The sequence below is a fragment of the Lutra lutra genome, chromosome 9 (assembly GCF_902655055.1).
Source record: "Lutra lutra chromosome 9, mLutLut1.2, whole genome shotgun sequence".
NCBI lineage: Eukaryota > Metazoa > Chordata > Mammalia > Carnivora > Mustelidae > Lutra > Lutra lutra.
Window position 1 is genome coordinate 119,137,608 of NC_062286.1, and position 23,732 is coordinate 119,161,339.

Below are 23,732 nucleotides of genomic sequence, written 5' to 3' on the forward strand. Positions count from 1 at the left end.
CTCAAGTGTTAATTAAAATGGTGAACTTCTAGGAGAAAAAGTGAATATATTTTGAAGTATTTTCTGTAATCAGAATGGAAAATTAGGTACAAATGGGGTGCCTGGGTGGCTCATTTGACCAAGCGTCCAGCACTTGATCTCAGCTCAGGTGTTGATCTCGGGGTCATGAGTTCAGGCCCCATGTTGGGCTCTGTGCTGGCTGTGGAACCTACTTTAACAAAAAAAGAAAAAAGAAAAACACAGCTGGTGCACATAAATGTATATATTTTTAAACCAAGAAAGTACCATTGCTGTTCAGTTTATCATGATATTTCTTTCTTGTTCTTTCATTTTGGCCTGTTTGAAAGGCTTAAATGGCATTATCTATTCCTTTATTCCTTGGTTTGTTACAAAGAACAATACTGTATTTAAGAGTAGCACAACCTAAATAAGATGATCCCATAATGCAGGGATGGTTCAACATAAAGGAGCTGAAAGGAGGAAAAAAACGATCATTTTTTAAGTAGATCCCTTCCCCTCATAAAAAAGCTTCTGATTAAACTGAAGACCTGGGGCGCCTGGGTGGCTCAGTGGGTTAAAGCCTCTGCCTTCAGCTCAGGTCATGATCCCAGGGTCCTGGGATTGAACCCCAAGTTGGGCTCTCTGCTCGGCAGGGAGCCTGCTTCCCCCTCTGCTCGGCAGGGAGCCTACCTCTCTGCCTACTTGTGATCTCTGTCTGTCAAATAAATAAAATCTTTAAAAAAAAAAAAAGACCTTTATTTATTTTTAAAGATTTTATTTATTTATTTATTTATTTATTTATTTATTTATTTATTTATTTGACAGAGATCACAAGTAGGCAGAGAGGCAGGCAGAGGGAGAGAGAGAAGCAGGCTCCCTGCTGAGCAGAGAGCCTGATGCAGGGCTCCATCCCAGGACCCTGAGATCATGACCTGAGCCGAAGGCAGAGGCTTTAACCCACTGAGCCACCGAGGCGCCCCTGAAGACCTATTTTTAATAAAAACAGGTAAAAAGCAAGTTTCTAGTAGATGGAAAATTCAAGGGTATAAATACAAAACATATGGTTTAAATTAGAGTTGAACCTTGAAGATGGTAAAGCTTAGTAGAGGTTGGTTTGGTGCTGTGGGAGATGCACAAATGAGTGAATCTGACCTAGAGCTTTGGGGTTGGAAGTCTTGCCAAGCATAAAGAACACAAGGAGGCTGAGGAGACACCTCCTCTTTTGCAGAGATAATATCTGATCCCGCTTCTCGCAGAGTCATTGTAATAAATACCTCAGTTATATATACATAATGCATCTTTACATTCCTCAAAGATTGAGACCCATAAAATGATGATGCGTTAATTGAATTCTCTTTTTAGCTTTCAGTCTGAACAGGAAGAATAAATCCAAACTATCCTACTTCTAATTGTCCAGTCTTAATTGTGTGAGGTCATCATTGTCCAGATTTCCCTTGAAATGACAAAATGATGAATTTGTTCCTGTGGCTTGCACTCTGTTCTAGGTTATTCTGTTTTTTATTTGATTTGATTGTCAACAATAACCTGGCAGCTAGACAGTATTGACTGCATATTATACGTGAGAAACCGAGACTTTGAGTAGCTATTCCTACTGTCATAGAGCCAGAAAAGTAGTAGAGCCTCAGTTTCAACAATCTGTCTGAATCCAGAGACCATTTTTTTTTCTATCACTGTATCTTACTCCTTTGTAAGAGCTGTCCAGCTGAAATATAATGCAAACCACAAGTAGGGGCTACATACGTAAATTTTTCTAGTAGCTCTATTTAAAAGGTACAAATGTCTTTAATAATTTAAATAGTACATAATTTAAAAGGTATAAAAGTCTTTAATAATACATATTATATGCCTAAAATATCATTTCAGGGGCTCCTGGGTGGCTTAGATGGTTCAGAGTCTGCCTTCAGCTCAGTCATGATCTCCGGGTCCTGGGATTGAGCCACATGTCAGGCTCCCACTTCAGCAGGGAGTCTGCTTCTCCTTCTCCTTCTGTCCATCACCTTGTTTGTGCTCTGTCTCTGTGTGTCTCTCTCTCAGATGAATAAATAAAATATTTTTTTGAATAAAATATTTTTAAAAAATAATAAAATATAATTTCAGAGGCACCTGGGTGGATCATTTGGTTGGGTGTCTGACTTGACTCTGGTCATGATCCCAGGGTCTTGGGATGGAGCCCCATTTCAGGCTCCCTGATCGGCGGGAGTCTGCTTCTCTCTCCCTCTCCTCTGCTTGTGTTTTCTCTCAAATAAATCTTTTTAAAAACAAAATATATTTTCAACATAATTATTATTTAAACTATTGAGATTTTTTTTAAGATTTTGTTTATTTGACAGAGATCACAAGTAGCCAGAGAGGCAAGCAGAGAGAGAGAGGAAGAGAAGCAGGCTCCCCACCGAGCAGAGAGCCCGATGCGGGGCTCGATCCCAGGTCCCTGGGACCATGACCTGAGCCAAAGGCAGAGGCTTTAACCCACTGAGCCACCCAGGTGCCCCTTGAGATATTTTATATTACCTTTTTTTAGTACTAAATCTTGAAACTCTATTATTTTACCTAAGGCATATCTCAGTCTAGAGTAGCCACATTTCAGGTGCTTATTAGCCGCCTGTGGCTAATGGCCACCATATGGAGCAGTGTAGTGCTGTATTATGAAATCCTGTGCAAAAATCTATATTTAGAAAATGTAAATTTGGGGCGCCTGTGTGGCTCAGTTGGCTAAGTACCTGCCTTCAACTCAGGTCATGATCCTGGAGTCTCGGGATGGAGTCCTGCATCTGGCTCCCTGCTCAGCAGGGAGTCTGCTTCTGCCTCTGACCCTCTCCCCTCTCATGCTCTTTCTCTCATTTTATCTCTCTCTCTCTCTCAAATAAATAGGTCTTTTTTAAAATGTGAATTCATGTTAATTTATGTAATGTTATATAAAGAATCTTTGTATCATATGGATTTGTGAGAAGCTTTTCTCTGAATAACCAGAATTTAGAGAATATTTGTTGACAGGACTCAGGAGCACATCTACTCATAAACTCAAAAATGTCTATAATCTCATCGTCCTGCCCACGGAGAGCTTCCAGAAAGTAGTTAAAAGAAACCATCAAACCCTCAGCTGGATTTTGTTATTCTTTAAAGTCCACGTTTCTCCAGAAAGAGGGTTTACTAAGTAAATGCTAGAAACTGGATTGAATCAAACACATAGACCTTCTTTTCTCCCCTCCCCTCTTCATCCTGTGGCTGTATGCAGCAGGAGTATGTAGTTTGGTGGGTTTGCACAATCACTTGTCTTTTATTACTCATGGTAAGATAGTTTTCTTCAAATACTTGACAGTGAGTGTTAAGACACTGCGAGACAGAACTATTAGTGACCATTGCCCAGAACTACTTCCTAGTTATCCAGCAGTGGCGTGTGCTGTCTTTGCAGTAAGGCAAACCCATCCGTACCCAGAATTAACACAAGCTGGGTATCAGCCATTCTGGGACAATGTCCAGGAGCTTCCAATTTGATCTTTGGTCTCTGATAGTCCTGAGTCTGTAGTTCTTTTTTTGTGGTTATCTACCCTAAGGCCAAAACTAACAGGCTTGATGGTGGTTCTTCAGAGTGGAGGAACATTTGAACCAGTTCTTCAGATATTAAGGGGATGTGGAACCAAGTTGGAATCATAGCATCGGCAAGCTTTTTGTAAAGTTTGAAGAATATGTACAGAGAAGACAAACATTGGTAATTTGCAAGTTAACTTAGCATGGTGTAATGTGTTTTAGAAAAACGGGTTTTTTAAGTCAGAATTAATTTGATGGTTACCTTACCAGTATTAGATAGATAGGGCTGGGCACATACACCTTTGCATTGGACAAACATTTTTACTTAAATTCAGGTAAAATAGCAAAAACAAAACCTAAAACAGCAAAAGTTAACAGCCTTTAATATTTAATATTTTCAGTCTGAAAGAGTAACAGCTGTGTGTGTGTGTGTGTGTGTGTTTATACATAGAGGAGGATGGATCTAGGTAAATACAGCATCTTTGGGATGGAAAAGCCTATTCAGAGAGTTAATATGAACAAAAAATTTGGTATCTGTGATATTCCCCAGCATTTTAAAAACATAGGTATTCAGCTTCTTTATTGTTAACAGGATTAATTGCTTCATGATTTAGATGACATTATACTCTTTATTGTATGTGTGTTGATGTATTAGTAATGCGTGTATTGTTTTTTTTAATGTGTTAAGGTGGGTTTTTATTGCTCTGGAGTGTCCATCCAGGTGAATGAGTTAACTAGAGGTATTTTAAAATTCAGGGTCAGAGAAAACACATTTTTAACATTGTGGCAAAATACATATAACGTAAAATTCAAAATTTCTAAGTGTTCAGTTTGGAAGCATTAAGTACATTCACAGTGTAGTAGTACATGTATTTTTGAGGGGTGATTTTTAAGTGGTGCTGATGGAACCATATAATTTTATCTTCATACTTTGCCTATTGTCAAGTAAAGTTGTACGAGGTTTTGAGATTAATGGGACAGTCTGTGGCCTAGAATTAAAGTAAGTGTAACCTGTTTATATTGTGCTGTGGATATTAACAACATGCTTCTACATAGCATAATTACCTTTTATGTCTTTTTTTTCCCTTGTTCATCAACTAGCAGTTGTTATCAAACTACTATTTTTGAGCTTGTAATGTCCTAGGCATAATGACAGAAGATGAAAATAGGACCAACAAATTGGAACAACAGTGTTGGGGATGATTTAAATGTATCTAGATAAAGGGAGTAGGAAGAAGTACTGGGAAGTGGAGATGGTATGACCAGAGAATGACCATGACTTACAGGAGACCCACCTAATCGGAATGTAGAACTGTTCTTGAGGACAGTTGTGGCCCAAATTGGAGTTTAGGAACTGAGAACCATGAAGGCCAGTCTAAGGAACAAAAGATAGAGGGATTCTTCATGAAATGGCTTTTGGTAGGATAGTGCATAATAGTTTGAATCCCAGAGAGAGTCCAATTAGATAGATTAGGGACTAATCTAAGGCAGTGGCTCTGAGAAAAAAAAGGGGTTGAGGATGATTCTGATGAGGTAGAAATGACTAGTTTATACTGATTCATAGAAAATGAGGAGGTGTGAGAGGTGCCTGGGTGGCTCAGTCAGTTACATGTCCAACTCTTGATTTCAGTTCAGGTCATGATCTCAGGGTTCTGAGATCGAGCCTCATGTCGTGGTCAGTGCTGTCCATGGAGCCTGCTTAAGATTCTCCGTCTCTCTCTCTCTTTCTCTCTCCTGTGCCCCACCTGGGTGGTTCAGTGGGTTAAAGCCTCTGCCTTCGGCTCAGGTTATGATCCCAGGGTCCTGGGATCAAGCCCCGCATCAGGGAGCGTGCGTCCCTCCCTCCCTCTCTGAATTCCTCTCGGCCTACTTATGATCTCTGTCTGTCAAATAAATAAATAAAATCTTTAAAAAAAGAAAGAAAGAAAGAAAATGGGGGGTGAGAGAAAAGGTAATTGATGTCCAGCCAAACTTTGGGGATGTGCCACTTTCGATCATTGTGATTCAGTGTTGCCTAATATAAGTGCTGAGGGTATTGTAGAGAAACAGACAAAAGCCTTTATTTCCCCAAAGATGGGCATCAGTCAAGCAAACAAGTGCTTGCTTGACTGGTACAATGATAATGAATGCAATAAAGAGAGGATATGGGATAGTCTGGTAGGGAGAATGGAGAGATGCTTCAGTTAGGGAAGCTGCCCTGAGAAAGTGATGTTTGTCTTGACATCTGAGTGATAAGGACTCAGCCATGCAACAACTTGGGGGAAGCCAGTTCTAGGCCAGAGGAGTAGCCTGAGTTAAGGTCCTGAAATGGAAGTTCTCTTGGTGTATTTGAGAAGTAGAAAGGAGGCCAGCATACCTAATGCAGAGTAAAGGTAGGACAGCTAGGATATGAGATTGGAAAGATACACATGGGCTTGGTCACCAGTTCTCAAGTTCTTTTGTTTCAGAATCTCTTTGCACACTTTAGAATTTTCTTTTGAGGTTTTTATTTGTTTATTCTTCAGAGAGAGAGAGAGAGAGAGCACAAGCAGGGGGAGTGGCAGAGACAGAGGGAGAAGCAGGATCCCTGCTGAGCAGGAGCCTGATGTGGGTCTCAACCCTGGGACCATGACCTCAGCCCAAGGCAGACACCCAGTTGTCCTCCACACTTAAGAATTATTAAGGACCCCAAAGAACATTTTTCATGGGAGACACACACATACTCCCATCAGAAATTAAAATAGATTCTAAAAATATTCCTTTAAAATCTATTACATGTTGTTATGAATAATGTTTTTATGAAAAATGATTTTCAAAGAAAACAGTTAATACAAGTGGTACTGTTAATACGAGTGGCACTGTTTTACAGTTTTGCAAATCTCTTTGGCTTTTTTTTTTAAGATTTTTAAGAATTTATTTATTTGAGAGAGAGCACCATTAGGGGGAGCCGCAAGCAGAGAGAAAAGCAGGCTCCCCGATGAGCAAGGAGCCGGGTGTGGGACTCCATCCGGGGACCCTGGAGATCATGACCTGAGGGGAAGGCAGATGCATAACCGACTAAGCCACTCAGGCCTCATCCCTTCTTTGACTGGCTTAATAGAAGATAACTGGATTCTCATTTGCTTCTGCATGGAGTCTCTTATGCGGTCATTCATTGTGTAGTCACTGGAAAAGACTACTGTACACTCATGAAAGAGTAAGAGTAAAGAAATCAGACAACGTATTATGAAAGTTGTCCCCCACACACACACACCCAAACACACCCCAAAGGTTCTAGAATCCCCAAGAGTTCCCAGACCACATTTTGAGAACTGCTGAATAAACCATTGCATTTAAGCCAAAGTAGAGTTTGTGTTTTATTGTAAGAGTATTTGGAAGCCATTACAGCAGTTTAAATAGATCTGTAAAAAGAGCTACTTGAGGATTTTTAAATTTTTAAAAATCTTTTATTTAATATTTTAAAATTTTTAGGTAAGTTTTGTGCCCAACATGGGGCTTAAACTCATGACTCTGAAATCAAGAGTCCATGCTTGTCAGGTAGAGCCAACCAGGTACCCCAGTTGAGGTTTTTAATTCAACACTTTGGCTGCTACATGCAGAATGGCTTGGAAAGGACAAGAGCAAAAGCAGGAAGAATAGTTAGGCAGTTGGAGTAGTATAGGTGAGAGAGGACAGTGGCTTGAGCTAAAGTGAAACAGTGGAGATGGGATGACTGATATAAAGTGATATATTTTAGAGCTGACCTGTCAGGATTTACTGATGGACTATTCTAGAAGGTTCTGTGCTCCAGAGAAATTGTACCACAGATGCATCAGTAGATGGAACCAGAGAGACCAGGGTTTGATTCTTAGGAAAGCCATTAACTAGCTGTGTGAGAAATTGTTACTGTTTTTCCTTGTCTCCAGTAAAACACTTAAGAATGATTTCATTTAACCAGGACTACAGTTAGCTTATCCTCTGACAGTCTCCGATCTCTGAGTTACCGACTTGGGCTATATGTGTTTGGCCAGAGCAGTAATGCTGCACAATATTCAGAGGCTGATATTCAGTAGATTAAGGTTGTGATAGGGGTAACCTCCATGGGAAGACAAGATGCTAATCAAATGTAGTTTTAAGTCATTTCTGTTCATGTGAGAAATATTAACTTCGTGGAGACTTGAAACAGATGGTGTGCAGTTGGAGTAGATAACTGTATTATTCCAAATAAACATTTGCTGGAGCTGGGAAGCAGAAATCCATATTTCACTTTTCCCTATTTACATTATCAAGTCAGCTGTGTTGCTGCTGCTTTTAACTTGCATTAAGGTTATCAACAGGGTCTTGATGTTGGCAGGCAATTACAACATATCTTTAAATATTAAAGTCATTAGCACTGGAGGAGAGCCGTTAGTTACTTTCAACATATAGTGGCATAGTGATCATTAATACATTACTGATGGATAGCGTCTAATAATATCTCCTATTTCAATAGTGTAATAGAGCACTTTCTCACTGGTTACTTTATGGCTTTTCCACATCTCTCTTTCTTCCATGTTACAGAGGAGGAAAGCAGGACTCTAGAGTGACTTGTCCAAGGTTCCACAGCTGATAAATTGGAAGAACAATCAGGATTCAAAGTTGTGTCTTCCAGTTTTACTCCAGTCGTCTTTCCTCTCCATCTGAGGCATCATCAAAGCAATTGTGTACAAAACTGAACTCATCATCTCTCCCTTCCAGTATACTCTCCTACTGGTCTCTGTCTTGGTCACTTGTCTTAACTTCAACATCTAATCAACCAACAAATCCTATTTATTCTAACTCTAAATATCTTTGAAATCCATCCCCCTCTTTCCCATTTCTATGCTACTCCAGCGTCAGGCCACAATAATCTCTCACTGAAACCATAGGAATAGTCTCCTCTTTTATTATGATCTTACCATTTTCCCCATTGCAGCCAGTTATTTTTACTTCTTATGAAATATTTTAAGCTTACAAAATGAGAAAAAAACACAGCATAGCAAATACTTAAGCACCCACCCTTAGCTTTATGAAAAGTTAGTGGTTTGTCTTTTATTTTGCTTCAGATATGTCAAAGAAGTAAACATTAGAACTATAATTGGTAACTACTTGATTCAATTAATTTTGTTCCCTTTGCAGTAGTCATTATCCTGAATTTGATGTTTATTATTCCCATGTTTTAAAAAGATTTTACTACGTATGCATAGTAAGCATACCATATGTAGATTGATCCCTTACCATATGTAGATTTTTGTGGTTTTAGACTTTTTTAAAAGTATTGCACTGTCCATCTTTCTCTTGCAACATTTTTTTTTTTACCCAGTATTACTACATTGTTTTAGGATTTATCCATTCAGTATATAGAGCTCTTGTTGACTTATTTCAGTAGTACTATTTCATTTGTGAATATGCTACAGCTTAATTGTGTGTTCTTTTGTTGCTGGACATTTAACATGTTAACTTTTGAACCTGAATTTTAGTATTTGCTCATCAAGTTACACTGAAAATCTTGCTGGCATGTAATAAGAATTGCACTGAATTTTTATATTAAAATGAAGAGAAAAATATTGGTGACAATTTTCCCATCCATAAACATGATAGCTCTTTCTGTTTAAATCTCTTTCATGTCTTTTCAGTCTACTTACATTCTTCGTAAAGGTCTTATATATTTTGTGTTAAGCTTATTTGTAGATGGTTTATCTTTTTTTTTTTTTTTAATTTATTTATTTGACAGAGATCACAAGTAGGCAGAGAGGCAGGCAGAGAGAGGAGGAAGCAGGCTCCCTGCGGAGCAGAGAGCCCGATTCGATGTGGGACTCGATCCCAGGATGCCGGGATCATGACCCAAGCCGAAGGCAGAGGCTTTAACCCACTGAGCCACCCAGGTGCCCCGGTTTATCATTTTTGTTGTAATTCATACCTTTTTGAAATTAGTGTTTGCTTGCTAGGATATAGGAATACAATTAATTTTTAAAATATTGAACTTCCGTCTAACAATCTTGCTGAACCTGCATAATCTGATAAATAAATAGGTGGTAGATTCTTTTGGTTTTCTGTACAGAAAATCATCTGGTGTGTATAGAAGGACAGTTTCATTTCTTCCTTTCAGATCCTTAATACCCATTCTTTCTTATTTCTTCTTAACTGTCCTGCTGCTTTGGCTTGACTCTTGAATAAATGTTGAAAGAAGTATTGATTTATCTCCATTCTGAGCTGAAAGGCATTGTTTATATAAGATTTCACCACTATGTATGACATTTTGTATGGGTTTTTGGAAGATACCCTTTATCAAGTTAAGGAATTGATCTTCTGTTTCTAGTTTTGTTCATGATTAGAAATTGGGTCTTAATCAAATGCTTTTTCTGTAATTATTGAGGTGATTTTAAGGGGTTTCTTTTAATCTTTTAGTATGATGGATTATATTGGATTTTTTTTTTAAAGATTTTATTTATTTATTTGACAGAGAGAGATCACAAGCAGGCAGAGAGGCAGTCAGAGAGAGAGGAGGAAGCAGGCTCCCTGCCGAGCAGAGAGCCCGATGCGGGGCTTGATCCCAGGACCCTGAGATCATGACCTGAGCTGAAGGCAGCGGCTTAACCCACTGAGCCACCCAGGCGCCCATGGATTTTAAATACTTAAAATTATCCTTGCTTTCTTGCATAAGCTGACCTTGATTGTGATTATAAAAAAAAATTTGTTGTTTTGGCTTGCTAATTTTTTCTCACCTTGACTGTGGTATAATTCAGATAGAATAAAATTTACTCATTTCATGTTTATAGTTTGAGTTTTAACTATTGTATATAGTTGTGTTGGCATCATTACAGTCGGGATATAGACTGTTTCCATCACCATAAAAAGATTTATCGTGCCCCCTAACATGCCCCTTTGTAGTCCATTTCTTTCCATCGGTCCCAGTCAGCTGCTCCTCTGCTTTTTGTTTTTGTTCTTTAAAGATTTTATTTATTTATTTGACAGAGAGACATAGTGAGAGAGGAACACAAGGTGGGGGGAGTGGGAGAGGGAGAAGCAGGCTTCCCGCTGAGCAGGGAGCCCAATGCGGATGCTGATGCCGATGCGGGGTGCTATCCCAGGATTCTGGGATCATGGTGTGAGCTGAAGACAGACTCCTAACAACTGAGCCACTCAGGCACCCCCACTCATCTGCTTTTTATTACTAATTTTGTCTCAAGTTTTATATAAATAGGATAATATGGTATGTAGTTTTGTTGTGTGTCTGGCATCTTTCACTTAGCCTAATGCTTTTGACATTCATCCATATTGTTGGATATAAGTTACCAGTAGTATGTTCCTTTTCGTTGTGGTATTATAATTTGTGTTTCTTTGGTAACTGGTACACTAAGCATCTTTTTATGTCCTTATCAGCCATTTGTGAATTTTCTTTTGGGAATTGTCTCTTTAAATGCCCCTTGCTCATTCTGTGTTTGTTGTTACCAAGTTATTAGAGTTATTTATATACTCTGCATGTTTGTGTCTGGGATCAGATAGCACTGGTAGAAGATAGAGAATAGAGAGATGCCTAGGGAGGAAATTAGCATCATCATGAAACAAGTGATCCTTCACAGTTTGCTAGTCATCTTTGAGGTTCTTTTAGGTCTCTCTGATTTTTGGAAGAACATCAGATAACTAGCCTTACCTTTGCCACTCCTCAGCTAGCTCTGACTCCATGTTATGGAGTCAGAAAAAAATAATGTTTTTTTAAAAAATAATTTTGTCATTTTCCTTGGAGGTCATAAGTAAATTTTCTTAAATCTAGTCTTTTTTTTTTTTTTTTAAGATTTTATATTTATTTGAGAGAGAGTGCGCACGGGAGGCAGAGGGATATGCAGGCTCCCCACTGAGCAGAGAGCCCGACACAGGGCTCCCGTCCCTGACCCTGGGATCATGACCTGAGCTGAAAGCAGACGTTTAACCAGCTGAGCCATCCAGGAGTCCCTATACCTAATCTTAAGAGAATAAAAATGTTATTCAGATAAACCACTTCAATAGGTGCTGTAAAATAGACTTTATAGGCATATAAATAAACTAAGAATTAGAAATTTAATTTTCCCAGTTTTTTAATCAACCAATGCTGGTCAGTAAACTATGGCCCACTACCTATTTTGTAAATAACGTTTTATTGGAATACAGCCAAGCCCATTTCTTTGTGGATTGTCTAGAATATGCTATAACAGTAGAGTTGAATAGTTGTGACAGAGACCATATGGTCCACAAAGACAAAAAGATTTACTCTTGCTCTTAGTAGAAAAAGTCTGCTGATCCTGACCTATGAGAATATATTCGATAAATTAATTTTATGTGTTTATAAATGTAGAATGAAAAAATTTGTTTTTGCAATCCCTATTGTTTGTATGAAGTAAAGCGTTGATTTTGTTTTAATGCAGCTGTGTCTTCAAGGTGCCTTAGAAAACGTTTTCTGGTAGTTTCTCTACTTGAGTCCTTATGCCTCAATTTTTGTTGAATGATAAATTATCTGTCATCGTAAACAGTTACTCCTGGCTGTCTCTGCATATGAAGCCTGCATGTTATTAGAAAATTGGATGTGTTGCCGGGCTCGTGGTAGAGCTACACGGATGGGAAATGCTCATCCTTAAGCAGGTGCTATGCCTACACTCAGCTTAGCCAGCCTTACAAGCCTACAAGTGCAACAGTAATTTCGATGTTCTTTCCTCTAACTTTAGCAGAGTAGAATTGTCAATTTTGGAAATGTTTCTCATATGACAGTAACACATTCAGAGCATTTCCTTATCCTTGGCAATGGTTGAAGAGAGATGGTGGGCAAAGAAGTCCTTTTTGATTTTTACCTTGGTTCTGATCCCAACTTTAGGGGCACTGTTTATACTATATGTTTCATGCTTTTGTCCTTATGTGCTAACTGGCAAGTTACGTAGCCTTTCCACTGAAGTACTTAATGCTCCGTAAAGATGTCCTTGGCCTTCATACATGGTAATGTCTCTACTACTTTATTTTCTTAGTACTTGGAAGACATTTCAGTTTATGTGTTTCCCATAACTCAGGGCCCTGTCCTCCTCTTCTTCCTCCTCTTCTTCTTCTTTTAAGATTGATTGATTGATTGATTTGACAGAGAGAGAGCACAAGTAGGCAAAGCGGCAGGCAGAGGGAGAGGGAGAAGCAGACTCTCCACTGAGCAAGGAGCCTAATGTGGGGCTTGATCCCAGGACTCTGGGATCATGACCTGAGCCGATGGCAGCCGCTTAACCGACTGAGCCACCCAGGTGCCCCAAGGGTCCTGTCTTCTTTGATCTCTTCCCCAAAGCTTGGCAAATAACGATGCAGTCACTAGCAAGGGATCTAGAGAGCCTCAAAATTAGCTGCAAATGTCAGTAGGGGATTGTTTAAATAAACTATGGTATGTCCACATGGTGGAATATCATGCATCTGTTAACGAAAAAAGGTTATGGAATTTAACTTCCAGGACATACAAACAAAACAGAAGAACAACTGAAAAAAAAACTGAGGAGTACAGTTTGTGATATTGATCTGTTCATTGCCTAGTAGTCTCTTGTGTATAACAAACCACATTAAAACTTGGTGGCCTAAAACGGTTTAAGTTCTTTATTTTTTTTTTTTTTTGCTTATGCCTGTGAGTCAGACAGTTGTTCTGCTCTTGGTTGTTCGTATTCATATGTCTGCAGTCAGCTAGCTGCAGCAGACTGACTAGGCTAGGCTCTCACGGTTTTAGGGATCAGCTGGCCTTAGCTGTTACAACTCATCTCTTCCCCATGTGGTCTCATCCTGCAGCCCATGAGTCTGGATGCTTTCATAGCAGGGTCAGGGTTCCAAGAGAGGCTCAGAACTGGCACTCTGTTACTTCTGTCACATTACATTGGTCAAAGCAAGTCAGAGGGCCTGGCCAGATTAAGGGGTTAGGGAAATAGATCCCACTTCTGATGCATTGCAAAAGGCGTGGCTGCAGAGAGGCCATTATTGGGGACATTCAGCTTAATATCATTATACTTTCTTTGTATAAATGGGGGTGGGATAGGATTTTACATTTGTGTTTGCTTTTTGTACACAGAGAAAGAATGGAAGGATACACAGGAAACCAGTTAAAATGGCTACCTATGAGGTGGGGTTGGCGGGGACAGGAGCAAGGAATATTTCTTTTTATATTATATTGATTTCTGAACCATATAAATACATATTTAACACATGCCGAAATGAAAATCATCTGTTTTTGCCTCTGCCCCCAAAGATAATTATGTCTAAACCTTCTCAATTGTTTCTTAGTTAGGAGTCTGATTTTTATTTTACTTTGTTTTAATTAATTAAAGATTTTTATTTGTTTGACAGAGAGAGAGAGTAGAAGGAGGCTTAGCAGCAGAGGTAGAGGGAGAAAAGAGGTTGTGGGATTCAGTCTCAGGACCCTGGGATCATGACCTGAGCTGGAGGCAGACCTTTAACGGACTGAGCCACCCAGGTGCTCCTGATTTTTTTTTTTTAAGAAATAGATGTGATGGCTTCCTTAGTTAGCATGTTTAGAATGATCAGTAATTCTGTTGTGTACATGTGAAAGATCTGTATTCATCCCATTTTTTCTCAGTGATGATAATCAGGAGCGCTGACTATATCTTTTTCCTCCCAAAGCATAGCATAGATAAACATCTCAATGGCCAAATGAAATTCTTAATTTTAGTAGATTTTTAATCTAATTCAAGCAGACATGGAAGAGTGTCTACTGTGTACTGGCCATTATTATATATATTATGGTACCGCACATAGTAACCTTATGTTGGAAGTGTCCTAGGGACAGATGAGGAAAACCATTATCATAGAAGACTAGTTAGTGATAAAGCATTTTCACATCAGGTTCATTTTTTACCTAAACACGCTTTCTCCTTGCAGTCCTGGGAGTTGCTCTTTCTCAGTTGTCTGGAAAGTCCTCCTAACATAATTGCATCTTACTTATCTCATATTTATGCCTTTTCTATTTATAGTTCCATTGTCAGCCTGAAAGTAATTTTTTAAAACTTCAAAGGCAGTTTTTAAAGATTTGTAAATGCTCTCATTTGTGGGCTATTTAGCATGTGGGATTCTTCTAATAATGTTTGTCTGGGATTTATGTTTATGTTCAGTATTTTTTCTCTTAGAGCTACAGAAGACTTCCACTTCGTAGTTTCATGTCTGATTGTTCACATTCCTGTGTAGGGAGAAAAGAAGCACTGCTGTCACACAGAGAGCTGTTTATTACTGTGTTCTGTTTTTCATTGGTTTTGTGTTTTCATGATCTGCATAGCCTATTGCATGATGAAGAAGTAAACATTATTCAGACATACTTTTCCATGTTTGCTCCTCCTCTCTAGCTCAAATTGTTTGTCTCTACAGGGTTAGGTGTTAAAGCATCAGTGATCTTGGATATGCATGTGGTCATATGTTCGGATTTTATTTTTTTAAGCCATATATATGCAAATCTTCAAAATAACCAAAGCACAAACTCATGAGTGACTAAATTACTAGTTACTTTAAATCTTAAAATCTGTGGGTTTGTTTGTTTGTTTGTTTGTTTTTTAGGATTTTATTTGTTTATTTGACAGAGAGAGTGAAAGAGCATAAGCAGTGGGAGCAAGAGAAGGAGAAGTAGGCTCCCCACTGAGCAGGGAGCCTGATCTGGGGCCTGATTCCAAGACCCCAGGATCATGACCCCAGCCGAAGGCAGACACTCAACCACACAGGCCCCCCCCAAATCTATGTTTAGAATCAAGTTGAACCTTTACGACAGAACTAAGGATTATTATGAGGTTCTAGTTTTGAAGACCTTATTTCTCTTTGATAATCCACGTAGTGGTGTTTATGGGCTCAAAGACCCCCTTGAGAGAAAGGAATTTCTTGTCTTTGAAGAGTATCTAAGGTTGTCTGGAATTGAAAAAAGCTCAAGGTATGGTTGGTTCATTTAAGGAATTCAGTTAGAATATAAAATACTAGTATCCATTCCATAAAAATGTAGAAATGAAGTCACTGTAACAGTGATGACATACGGGCATGACACCCATCACCAAGCACAGGGTGCCTACTTTATAACATACCTCTTATCCACTTTCTGAGCAGCTGTTGACTTTGTCAGGTTTATAAACCACTTAGATATATCTCTCACATCACGAAGGGCCTCATGCCACCCAGCCTCCAACAAAATACCACCCTATGTTATACCTGATGCTTCTGCAGCTGTTTCATTCCATGTAATATTGCTGAGGTTAGATAGATTAACTGTTAATAGTATACCCTTTTTCCATGGAAATCAACTGTTAATATTAACTTGGACATGGTCAGATGGCTAATTAGGTGTGAAATGCAGAACTTGACACTAGGCTCCCTATTTTCTAATCATTTTTCTTTTCTGCGTACCTTCTCTTTAACTCAGCACTAGTCTAGGCATTATCTCTTACCCTTACATCTTTCCTACCAGGTCAGATTTACTATCTCTTACTTTACATTTGTTAAAAATGACCCAGAAATGTGAAATGATTTGATAAAGCCATGTTGTTTATAAATAAGAATTCACACTGAGTGTCTTCAGTCTCCAGACCCATGGTTTTTATATTAGACGATGTTACTAAAACATGAGGAATTACACTAGCGTTGCAGGTTTGTGAGTAGTGATGTGAACAAGAGATACGGGTAGTTTTCATCTGTAAACAGTACTCCGGGGGCTGGGTTTTGCCCAGTATCCAGGCTTTCAGTTGGTATATAATTCAGTGTTCTGCAGTTGGGCTCAGGCTCCTCTCTGTTTTTCATTCTGCCAAGTGCTGAATGTTAAAACACATCTTGTTGTTAAGTCCTCCTCAGGCCTTTGGCGCCCTTGCTGTAAAGGCAGGTGGTCTGAAGAAAGGCTCCCTCTAGGTTGGTGCACACTGTACACAACACATTATAGTGCGAGACAACTGTCAGTTCCTTCCTTCCCTTTTCCCCCCACCCTCCAGAAAGCTGGGCCCCAGATGGAAGAGCTGGAAACGTGTCAACCATTCTTTGAAGGGCATTGAGAAAAATACTGTCAAGAAGAAAAAGGCAAACGCAACAGCTCATTAGTCCACTAATCAGACAGGACGACCATCAATTTCACAAAGAAAATGTCCTGGACGGAGAGATGGGAAGAGCTGGCAGAGTGTTGCCCACATGGCTCTCAGACAGTTGCACATTTTGTTAGGGGTTTTGTAACTTTAGGGCATTACTTCCTTTTTTTTTTTTTTTAAAGATTTTATTTATTTATTTGACAGAGAGAGATCACAAGCAGGCAGAGAGACAGGAGGAAGCAGGTTCCCTGCTGAGCAGAGAGCCCGATGCGGGACTCGATCCCAGGACCCCGAGATCATGACCTGAGCCGAAGGCAGCGGCTTAACCCACTGAGCCACCCAGGCGCCCAGGGCATTACTTCCTTGATGGACTTTATGGATTCATTATATCTCTTCCCAAAATATGCCACTGCAAACTGAAACATAAAAATAATATTTAGTGATATTTTCCTCATTAGAACATGCTTATGAATGTGTGAAGATGTGCCTTGTTGACAATGTCATGAATGTATTTTGTCTATAGCTGTGATCTCACAGAAAGAAAGAAATCTTTGTTTAACATTCTCATTTGAACCTTTGGTGTGTCCATTTCTTGTGCTTTGAATTCACCGTTATTGGAGAATAAATTCATAGTACTTAAGTGAAAGGCTTGGAGTTAACTGTTAGGAACATAGTTCAATTTAAAGGTGATTATGGTGACCCTGGCCCAGTTATTAACCACATATGTAACATGTTCTCTTTAGTGGGGAAAAAAACAACCGTGAAGGTATTTAGAATATTACGCCTCAGTACCAGGTCCTATTGAGAACTAGCTTAGACTTTTTTTTTTTAAGATTTTACTTATTTATTTATTTGACAGAGAGAGAGAGAGAGAGAGAGAGAGAGAGATCACAAGTAGGCAGAGAGGCAGGCAGAGAGAGGGGGAAGGCTCACTGCTGAGCAGAGAGTCTGATGCGGGGCTCCATCCCAGGACCCTGAGATCATGACCTGAGCTGAAGACAGAGGCTTAACCCATGAGCCTCCCAGGTGCCCCAGAGACCTTTTTTTTGTTTGTTTAAAAAAGCTCAGTGCAGTGCTTAAATCCCCAACCCTGAGATCAAGACCTGAGCTGAGATCAGAAGTTGGATGCTTTTTTTTTTTTTTAAAGATTTTATTTATTTATTTGACAGAGAGAGAGATCACAGGTACACAGAGAGGCAGGCAGAGAGAGGGGGGGAAGCAGGCTCCCCACTGAGCACGGGGCTCTATCTAGGACCCTGAGATCATGACCTGAGCCGAAGGCGGAGGCTTTAACCCACTGAGCCACCCAGGCGCCCCAGAAGTTGGATGCTTAACTAACTGAGCCACCCGGGTACTCCAGCCTAAACCTATTTATAATGTCATTAAGTCTAATCTGTGTGATTTCTCTTTCTTAAATTTGTTGTCCACTGTTAATCAAATAGCTGCTTATCAATTGTCCCCATGGTGAAGTAGCTTGTGCCTAGTTTAGATTCAGCTCTACTTTTCATCTTTTGAGATAACTATATATCATAAATGATATTTACATTGCTATTGTCAAGGATGTTGACTCCATCTTTTTTCCCCTACTTACTGTAGTTGATATATGTAAAAATTTAGTACTTTATCATTTATTTATATATAACTGATTATGATTATATTCCCATAGCCATGCCATTGAATCCTACTGGCCTAGGTAGTCCCTCGTTTCCCCACCCACCCCCGTTAATTTGATTGATTTATAAAGAGAAGTAAAAAAAGAATGCAGCTGACATTAGCTGATCTTGTAACCTGGTTTCTTCCTTTCTCAGCTACTATCCTCAATATTAACTTTTAGGTCATGTTACCCCTTGACCTTGCTGGCTTGTTTTAGTTTCCTTTGATTGCCATAAAAAAGTTCCACAAATTCAGTAGTTTAAGACAACAATAATCTCTCACTTTTCAGGAGGCCAGAAGGCCACAGTCAGGGTGTAAGTAGAGTTGATTCCTCCTTGGAACCTCTGGGGAAAAATCTAGTCCATACCTGTCCCCGAGCTTCTGGTGGTTGCTAATAGTCCTTGACATTTCTTGGCTTTATAGATGGTACCACTCCGTTCTCTGCCATCATTGTCCCGTTGCATTCTCATTGTGCAGCCATGTCTTCTTTGGGTAGTCTTCCCCTGTGAATGTTTCTTTTCAACTCTTCTTGTGAGCATTTGTTCATAATGGATTTAGAGCCCACCTACATGCTCTTTTCCTCTCAAGATCCTTAAGTACATCTTCAAAGACCCTTTTTCCAAATAAGCAAATGTTCCCAGTTGAAAGGATTAAGAGGTATAGTAGACCCCCACCCCCACCCCTTATCTATAGGGGATACATTCTAAGATCCCAGGGGATAGCTGAAACTGCAGATAGTACCAAACCATATATATATATTATATTTTTTCCTATATACTTGTAATAAAGCTTAATTTATAAATTAGGCACAGTAAGAGGTTAAGGTTAACAACAGTAAGTAATAATAAAATAGGACAGTTGTAACAATGCAGTGTAATAAAAGTTATGTGAATGTTGTTTCTCTTTCATTGTTTCTCTCCCTCTATCACAGTGTCTTATTGTACCACACTTACCCTTCTTATTGTGATATGGTGTGAGATAATAAAATGCCTGTGTGATATGACATAGGCGTTCTGGCCTAGTGTTAGGCTGCCATTGACCTTCTGACTGTACATCAGAAGGAGACTCGTCTGTTTCCAGACCATGGTTGCCATGACTGCAGATAACTGGAAGTGTGGAAAGTGAAACTTGGCTAAAAGGGAACTACAGTTGATACCTTGTGTGGGCTACCATTCAGCCTGTTAAAATAAGCATCTTCTTCACTTCTCAGTCTCTAGGAAAATGTTTATATTTGAAATTATTGTCACGATTTTTATTATCTTATAGAAGACTCTGACCTCCATTACTTTTATTCTCTGTAGTTGGTCCTGAGAAAAGAGTGCCAGCAATGCCTGGATCTCCTGTGGAAGTGAAGATACAGTCAAGATCCTCACCTCCCACCATGCCACCCCTGCCACCAGTAAATCCTGGAGGACCCAGGCCAGTGTCATTTACTCCTACAGCATGTGAGATCTCTTCATGTACTTGGGTTTGTGGTTCAGACTGACATTTAGATCTAAGTGACTGTTTACTGTTAAGCCTTCTGTGTATACTATTCAGCATTTTCAAAATAAATGTTAAGATATTTTATATAGGGCACCTGGGTGGCTCACTTGGTTAAGCCACTACCTTTGGCTCAGGTCATGATACCAGAGTCCCGGGATCGAGTCCTGCATCAGGCTCCCAGCTCCGCGGGGAGTCTGCTTCTCCCTCTGACCTTCTCCCCTCTCGTGCTCTCTCTTACTCATTTTCTCTCTCTCTCTCAAATAAATAAAATCATTTAAAAAAAAAATAAGATACTTTATATATATAAACACACATGTACATAGACATACACATATGGTTATTTCTTTTATAAATTTGCTTTTGCCCTCTGAGAACAGTGCTTTGCTAATTTAGGCATTTAGAAATTTAGTGATCTAAATATTGTTTTCATACTTTGGCTGGTATGTAGCTATTTTAATTTCTTGGCTCTAAAATGAATTTAAATTATTATATTGAGAGGTGCCTATGTGGCTCAGTTGGTTAAGTTTCTGACTCTTGATTTCTACTCAGGTCTTGATCTCACATTGGTGAGTTCAGGCCCTAATAGCCTACTTGAAAAAACAAATTATTATATTGATTTATAGGAGTCAAAGTAACTTTCATATAATTACCAAACAACTTCTAAAAGTACGCTTGGGCTATCATGGTAAGGCTTTTTTTTTTTTTTTTTTTTTTTTTTTTTTTTTAAATTTTTAATGGAGGGGTAAGGAGGGGATGGACAGAGGGAGAGAGAGAATCTTAAGATGGCTCTGTGCCCAGCATAGGGCTTGACCTCACAACCCTGAGAACATGACCTTTGCCAAAATCAAGAGTCAAGAGGCTTAACCAACTGAGCCACCCAGGTGCCCTGGTAAGGCTCTTTACAAAAGAGAATGAGTATCGTGTTAAGTTTGCCGGGGTTGCCATAACAAAATACCATAGACTGGATGGCTTAAACAACAGAAATTTTTTTTTTCCACAGTTCTGGAGTCAAGAAGTCCAAGATCAAGGTGGCAGTAGGCTTGATTTCTTCTGAGGCCTCTCTCCTTGGCTTGCAGATAGCTACACTTCTACTGTGTCTTCCCATGACCTTGCCTCTGCACACGTATACCAGCTGTCCTTTCCTTGTCTTATAAGGACAGTAGTCATACTGGATCAGGGACCACCCACATGACCTCATTTAACCTTTAAAAACTCTTGTCTCCAAATACAGTCACTGGGGATTAGAACTACAACATAGGAATTTGTGGGGGACATAATTGGGTCCATAAGAATTATATTAACCAGTAAATACATAATAGATGTTCAGCTTTACTAGTCATCAAGGAAATGCAAACTAAAACCCAATATAATACTGTCTTCATCTGAAAGAATGTTCAAAATAGAAAAGAATACCATGTTTTGGTGAGCATATGTGGCATTACCTGAACACTTCATACATTGTTTGAGTATGAGAAAATTATTTGGTAGTATTTAACAAAGTTGAATCTTCAGAAACCCTTTAACTCCGCAGTTAGTCCTACACGTGTGTATACTTAAACAAACAAAAATCAGAAGAAAACCCAGTGTAGAATCTAAACATACGTATATACATGTCTCGATTTTAATCTGAGTTTTTCCTGCCTTTCCATGCCCATACCTCCAGTGCCTCATGACTCTGTTACAGATACTTTGCCTCATAAAGCAGAAGACACTTGCTATTTGTGGAGTGCCCATAGTGCGTCAGAGTACTGTGCTAGGTGCTGTATGCATTTTCTTTTTTAAATGCCGTTACATAAGTTTACACAATTATTTTTGCTCACACATTTGTGGGGTTTGCTTTTAAAAGACAAGAATCTAGGAAGTACAGCTTTAACAGAATCTTTGATTATTATATTTCCAAAACATTTGAAATTGAGTGAGTGGCAACTGCAGCAGTCTGAGCCAGAGAGAATGAAATAAAGTTTTATATCCTTTTAAAAATTCTATTTATATCTTTAAGTTATACATCCTTAGATAAAGTTACTGTCTTGAAATGAACAGTTAAACCTAGACTACCATTCACATTTCAAAATAACAGACAGTAGGAATATGTATATGTAAACTCAGCCCTTTTTAACCTCCATATTTGACTGCTTGGTGGTAGGTCTGTTTTATTTTGGAAAATGTGCTCATACACTTGAACAAAAGAGACTGAAAAAGCCTGTCTGGTTGTCAGAGTGGCTAAAAAGCACAGTCATGTATTATTTTTATGGGTTTCTTTCAAGGGGGCAGTTCTTCAATGGCACTTGACCTTTCTGTGAACACAGAGAGATAGCAGATCATTGCAACTAATTTTCTGGATTGCTGAGGTTGAGTGTTAAGCTTTCCCTTCCGCTAGTTCTAGTGATCTCTCTTAATGGAAGGTAAAGAAGAAAATGCAACCTCGCTTTCTTAGCCTGTCATTGTTTCATAAAGTGGATCATTCAGCAGTTTTTCCTTCAACACTTATACTTTGCTAGCTGATGAACAAAACCCATATATATATGGCATAGGCAGTTTACAAAACTTGACTAATTACACTATATACAGATTTATAACACAGTATTCATCAAGAAGTACACAGTCTGTTAAGACAGTGCAAATAGAGAGAGAGGTAATAACATAGTGGAAGCATCTATAGGTAACACAGAGAAGAGTTAAAAAATCTACCAGGGTTTACCTTAATGTGCAGCAACAGAAGCTGTTAAAGAATGTTTCTTTCTCTCTCTCTCTCTCTCTCTCTCTCTCTCTTTTTTAAGATTTTATTTATTTTTTTGAGAGAGAGCATGAGCAGGGTAGGGGGTGGGGAAGGAGAGGGAGAAGCAGACTCCCTGCAGAACAGGGAGTCTGATGTGGGACCCTCAGATAAGGATAATGATAATGATAATCCCAGGACCCTGGGATTATGACCTGAGCTGAAAGCACACCCTTAATTAAGCAACTGAACCACCCAGGTGCCCAAGAATATTTCTTAATACAGGTGATCTCTGAGCATACATAACATGAGGAAGAGTTTGCCAGATCAGGGTCAGTCAAAAAGTAGGAGCAATAGGGCTGGCTGACCAACTATGACTGGCATGGAGGAAGAAGGGAAGTGGAAGATTTTTCATGATTAAAGACTTGTCATTGAGCTCAATATAAGTGTAAATGTCAGTTCTAAGTTGGGTAAAGATTAAATAATTGGGCTCTTTAAATTTGGCTTAAGTCTTAACTTAAATTGTTTTTGTTTTTAGACATAATGTTTTAGTTTTACCTTCTAGACTTTCAAACCTATATATGATTAAGTGAAAATCTACTGACACTTAGGCACTAGGTAATTTTATTTCACTGTTCAGTGAAGGAGAAATTTACTTAATACCTCTAAGAATTTAGCTTTAAGGTGGTGTTCCAAATTAAAATCTAGCAACAAATGACTGAGAACAATGGGAAAATGGAATGTCGGTGTCCTGTGTAGTGTCTGTAACATACTTTATTGAGTGACCAAGAATTTGGCAACATTTATATAGCACTACTGGGGCACAGAGAAACTGCTGGGCGTGAATATTCTGAATGGTCCATGAAATACATATCTCAGTGCAGGAATAGGTCATTAAATCTATAGCCTAGAAAACTGTTTCTCCAAAAACAAACAAACAAACAAACACCACATTTTTCACTTAAACAGAACTCTGGTTTCTGTTCGCATGCTACATTGTAACTGACAGTGTAGCATGTATTGTAATGTACGATGTAACTGACTCCTTAACTTCTTTGGAACCCTAAGAGTAGGAAGGAGATGGAACATAAAAGATGTGTGCATGTGTCCAGTCAATGGAAATATGTGTTCTACCAGATCCATCTCATGCAATACCTGTTGCAGGAAATCTTAACACTACCTACCCCTGCCCATAGCAACTGTAGTTAGATATCCATTCTCTGTATTCTTAAAACACTCCATACTCTTCTATTTTAACACGTTTTGTTATTCTGTTACCATTTTTTGCCTGGTAGTCTGTCTCACTATGTAGT

At 39.0% G+C, this 23,732-nt stretch overlaps 1 protein-coding gene across 7 annotated transcripts in view; it reads left to right on the forward strand.

Moving 5' to 3' along the window:
- Nucleotides 1–23,732, forward strand: part of CBFA2T2 (CBFA2/RUNX1 partner transcriptional co-repressor 2) — a 162,342-nt gene that overhangs the window by 94,106 nt on the left and 44,504 nt on the right. For all 7 annotated transcript variants that reach the window (XM_047744978.1, XM_047744979.1, XM_047744981.1 and 4 more), the window contains exon 2: nt 19,523–19,666. In XM_047744978.1, coding sequence (XP_047600934.1) covers nt 19,523–19,666 — 144 coding nt within the window. The remainder of the gene's footprint in view (nt 1–19,522; nt 19,667–23,732) is intronic.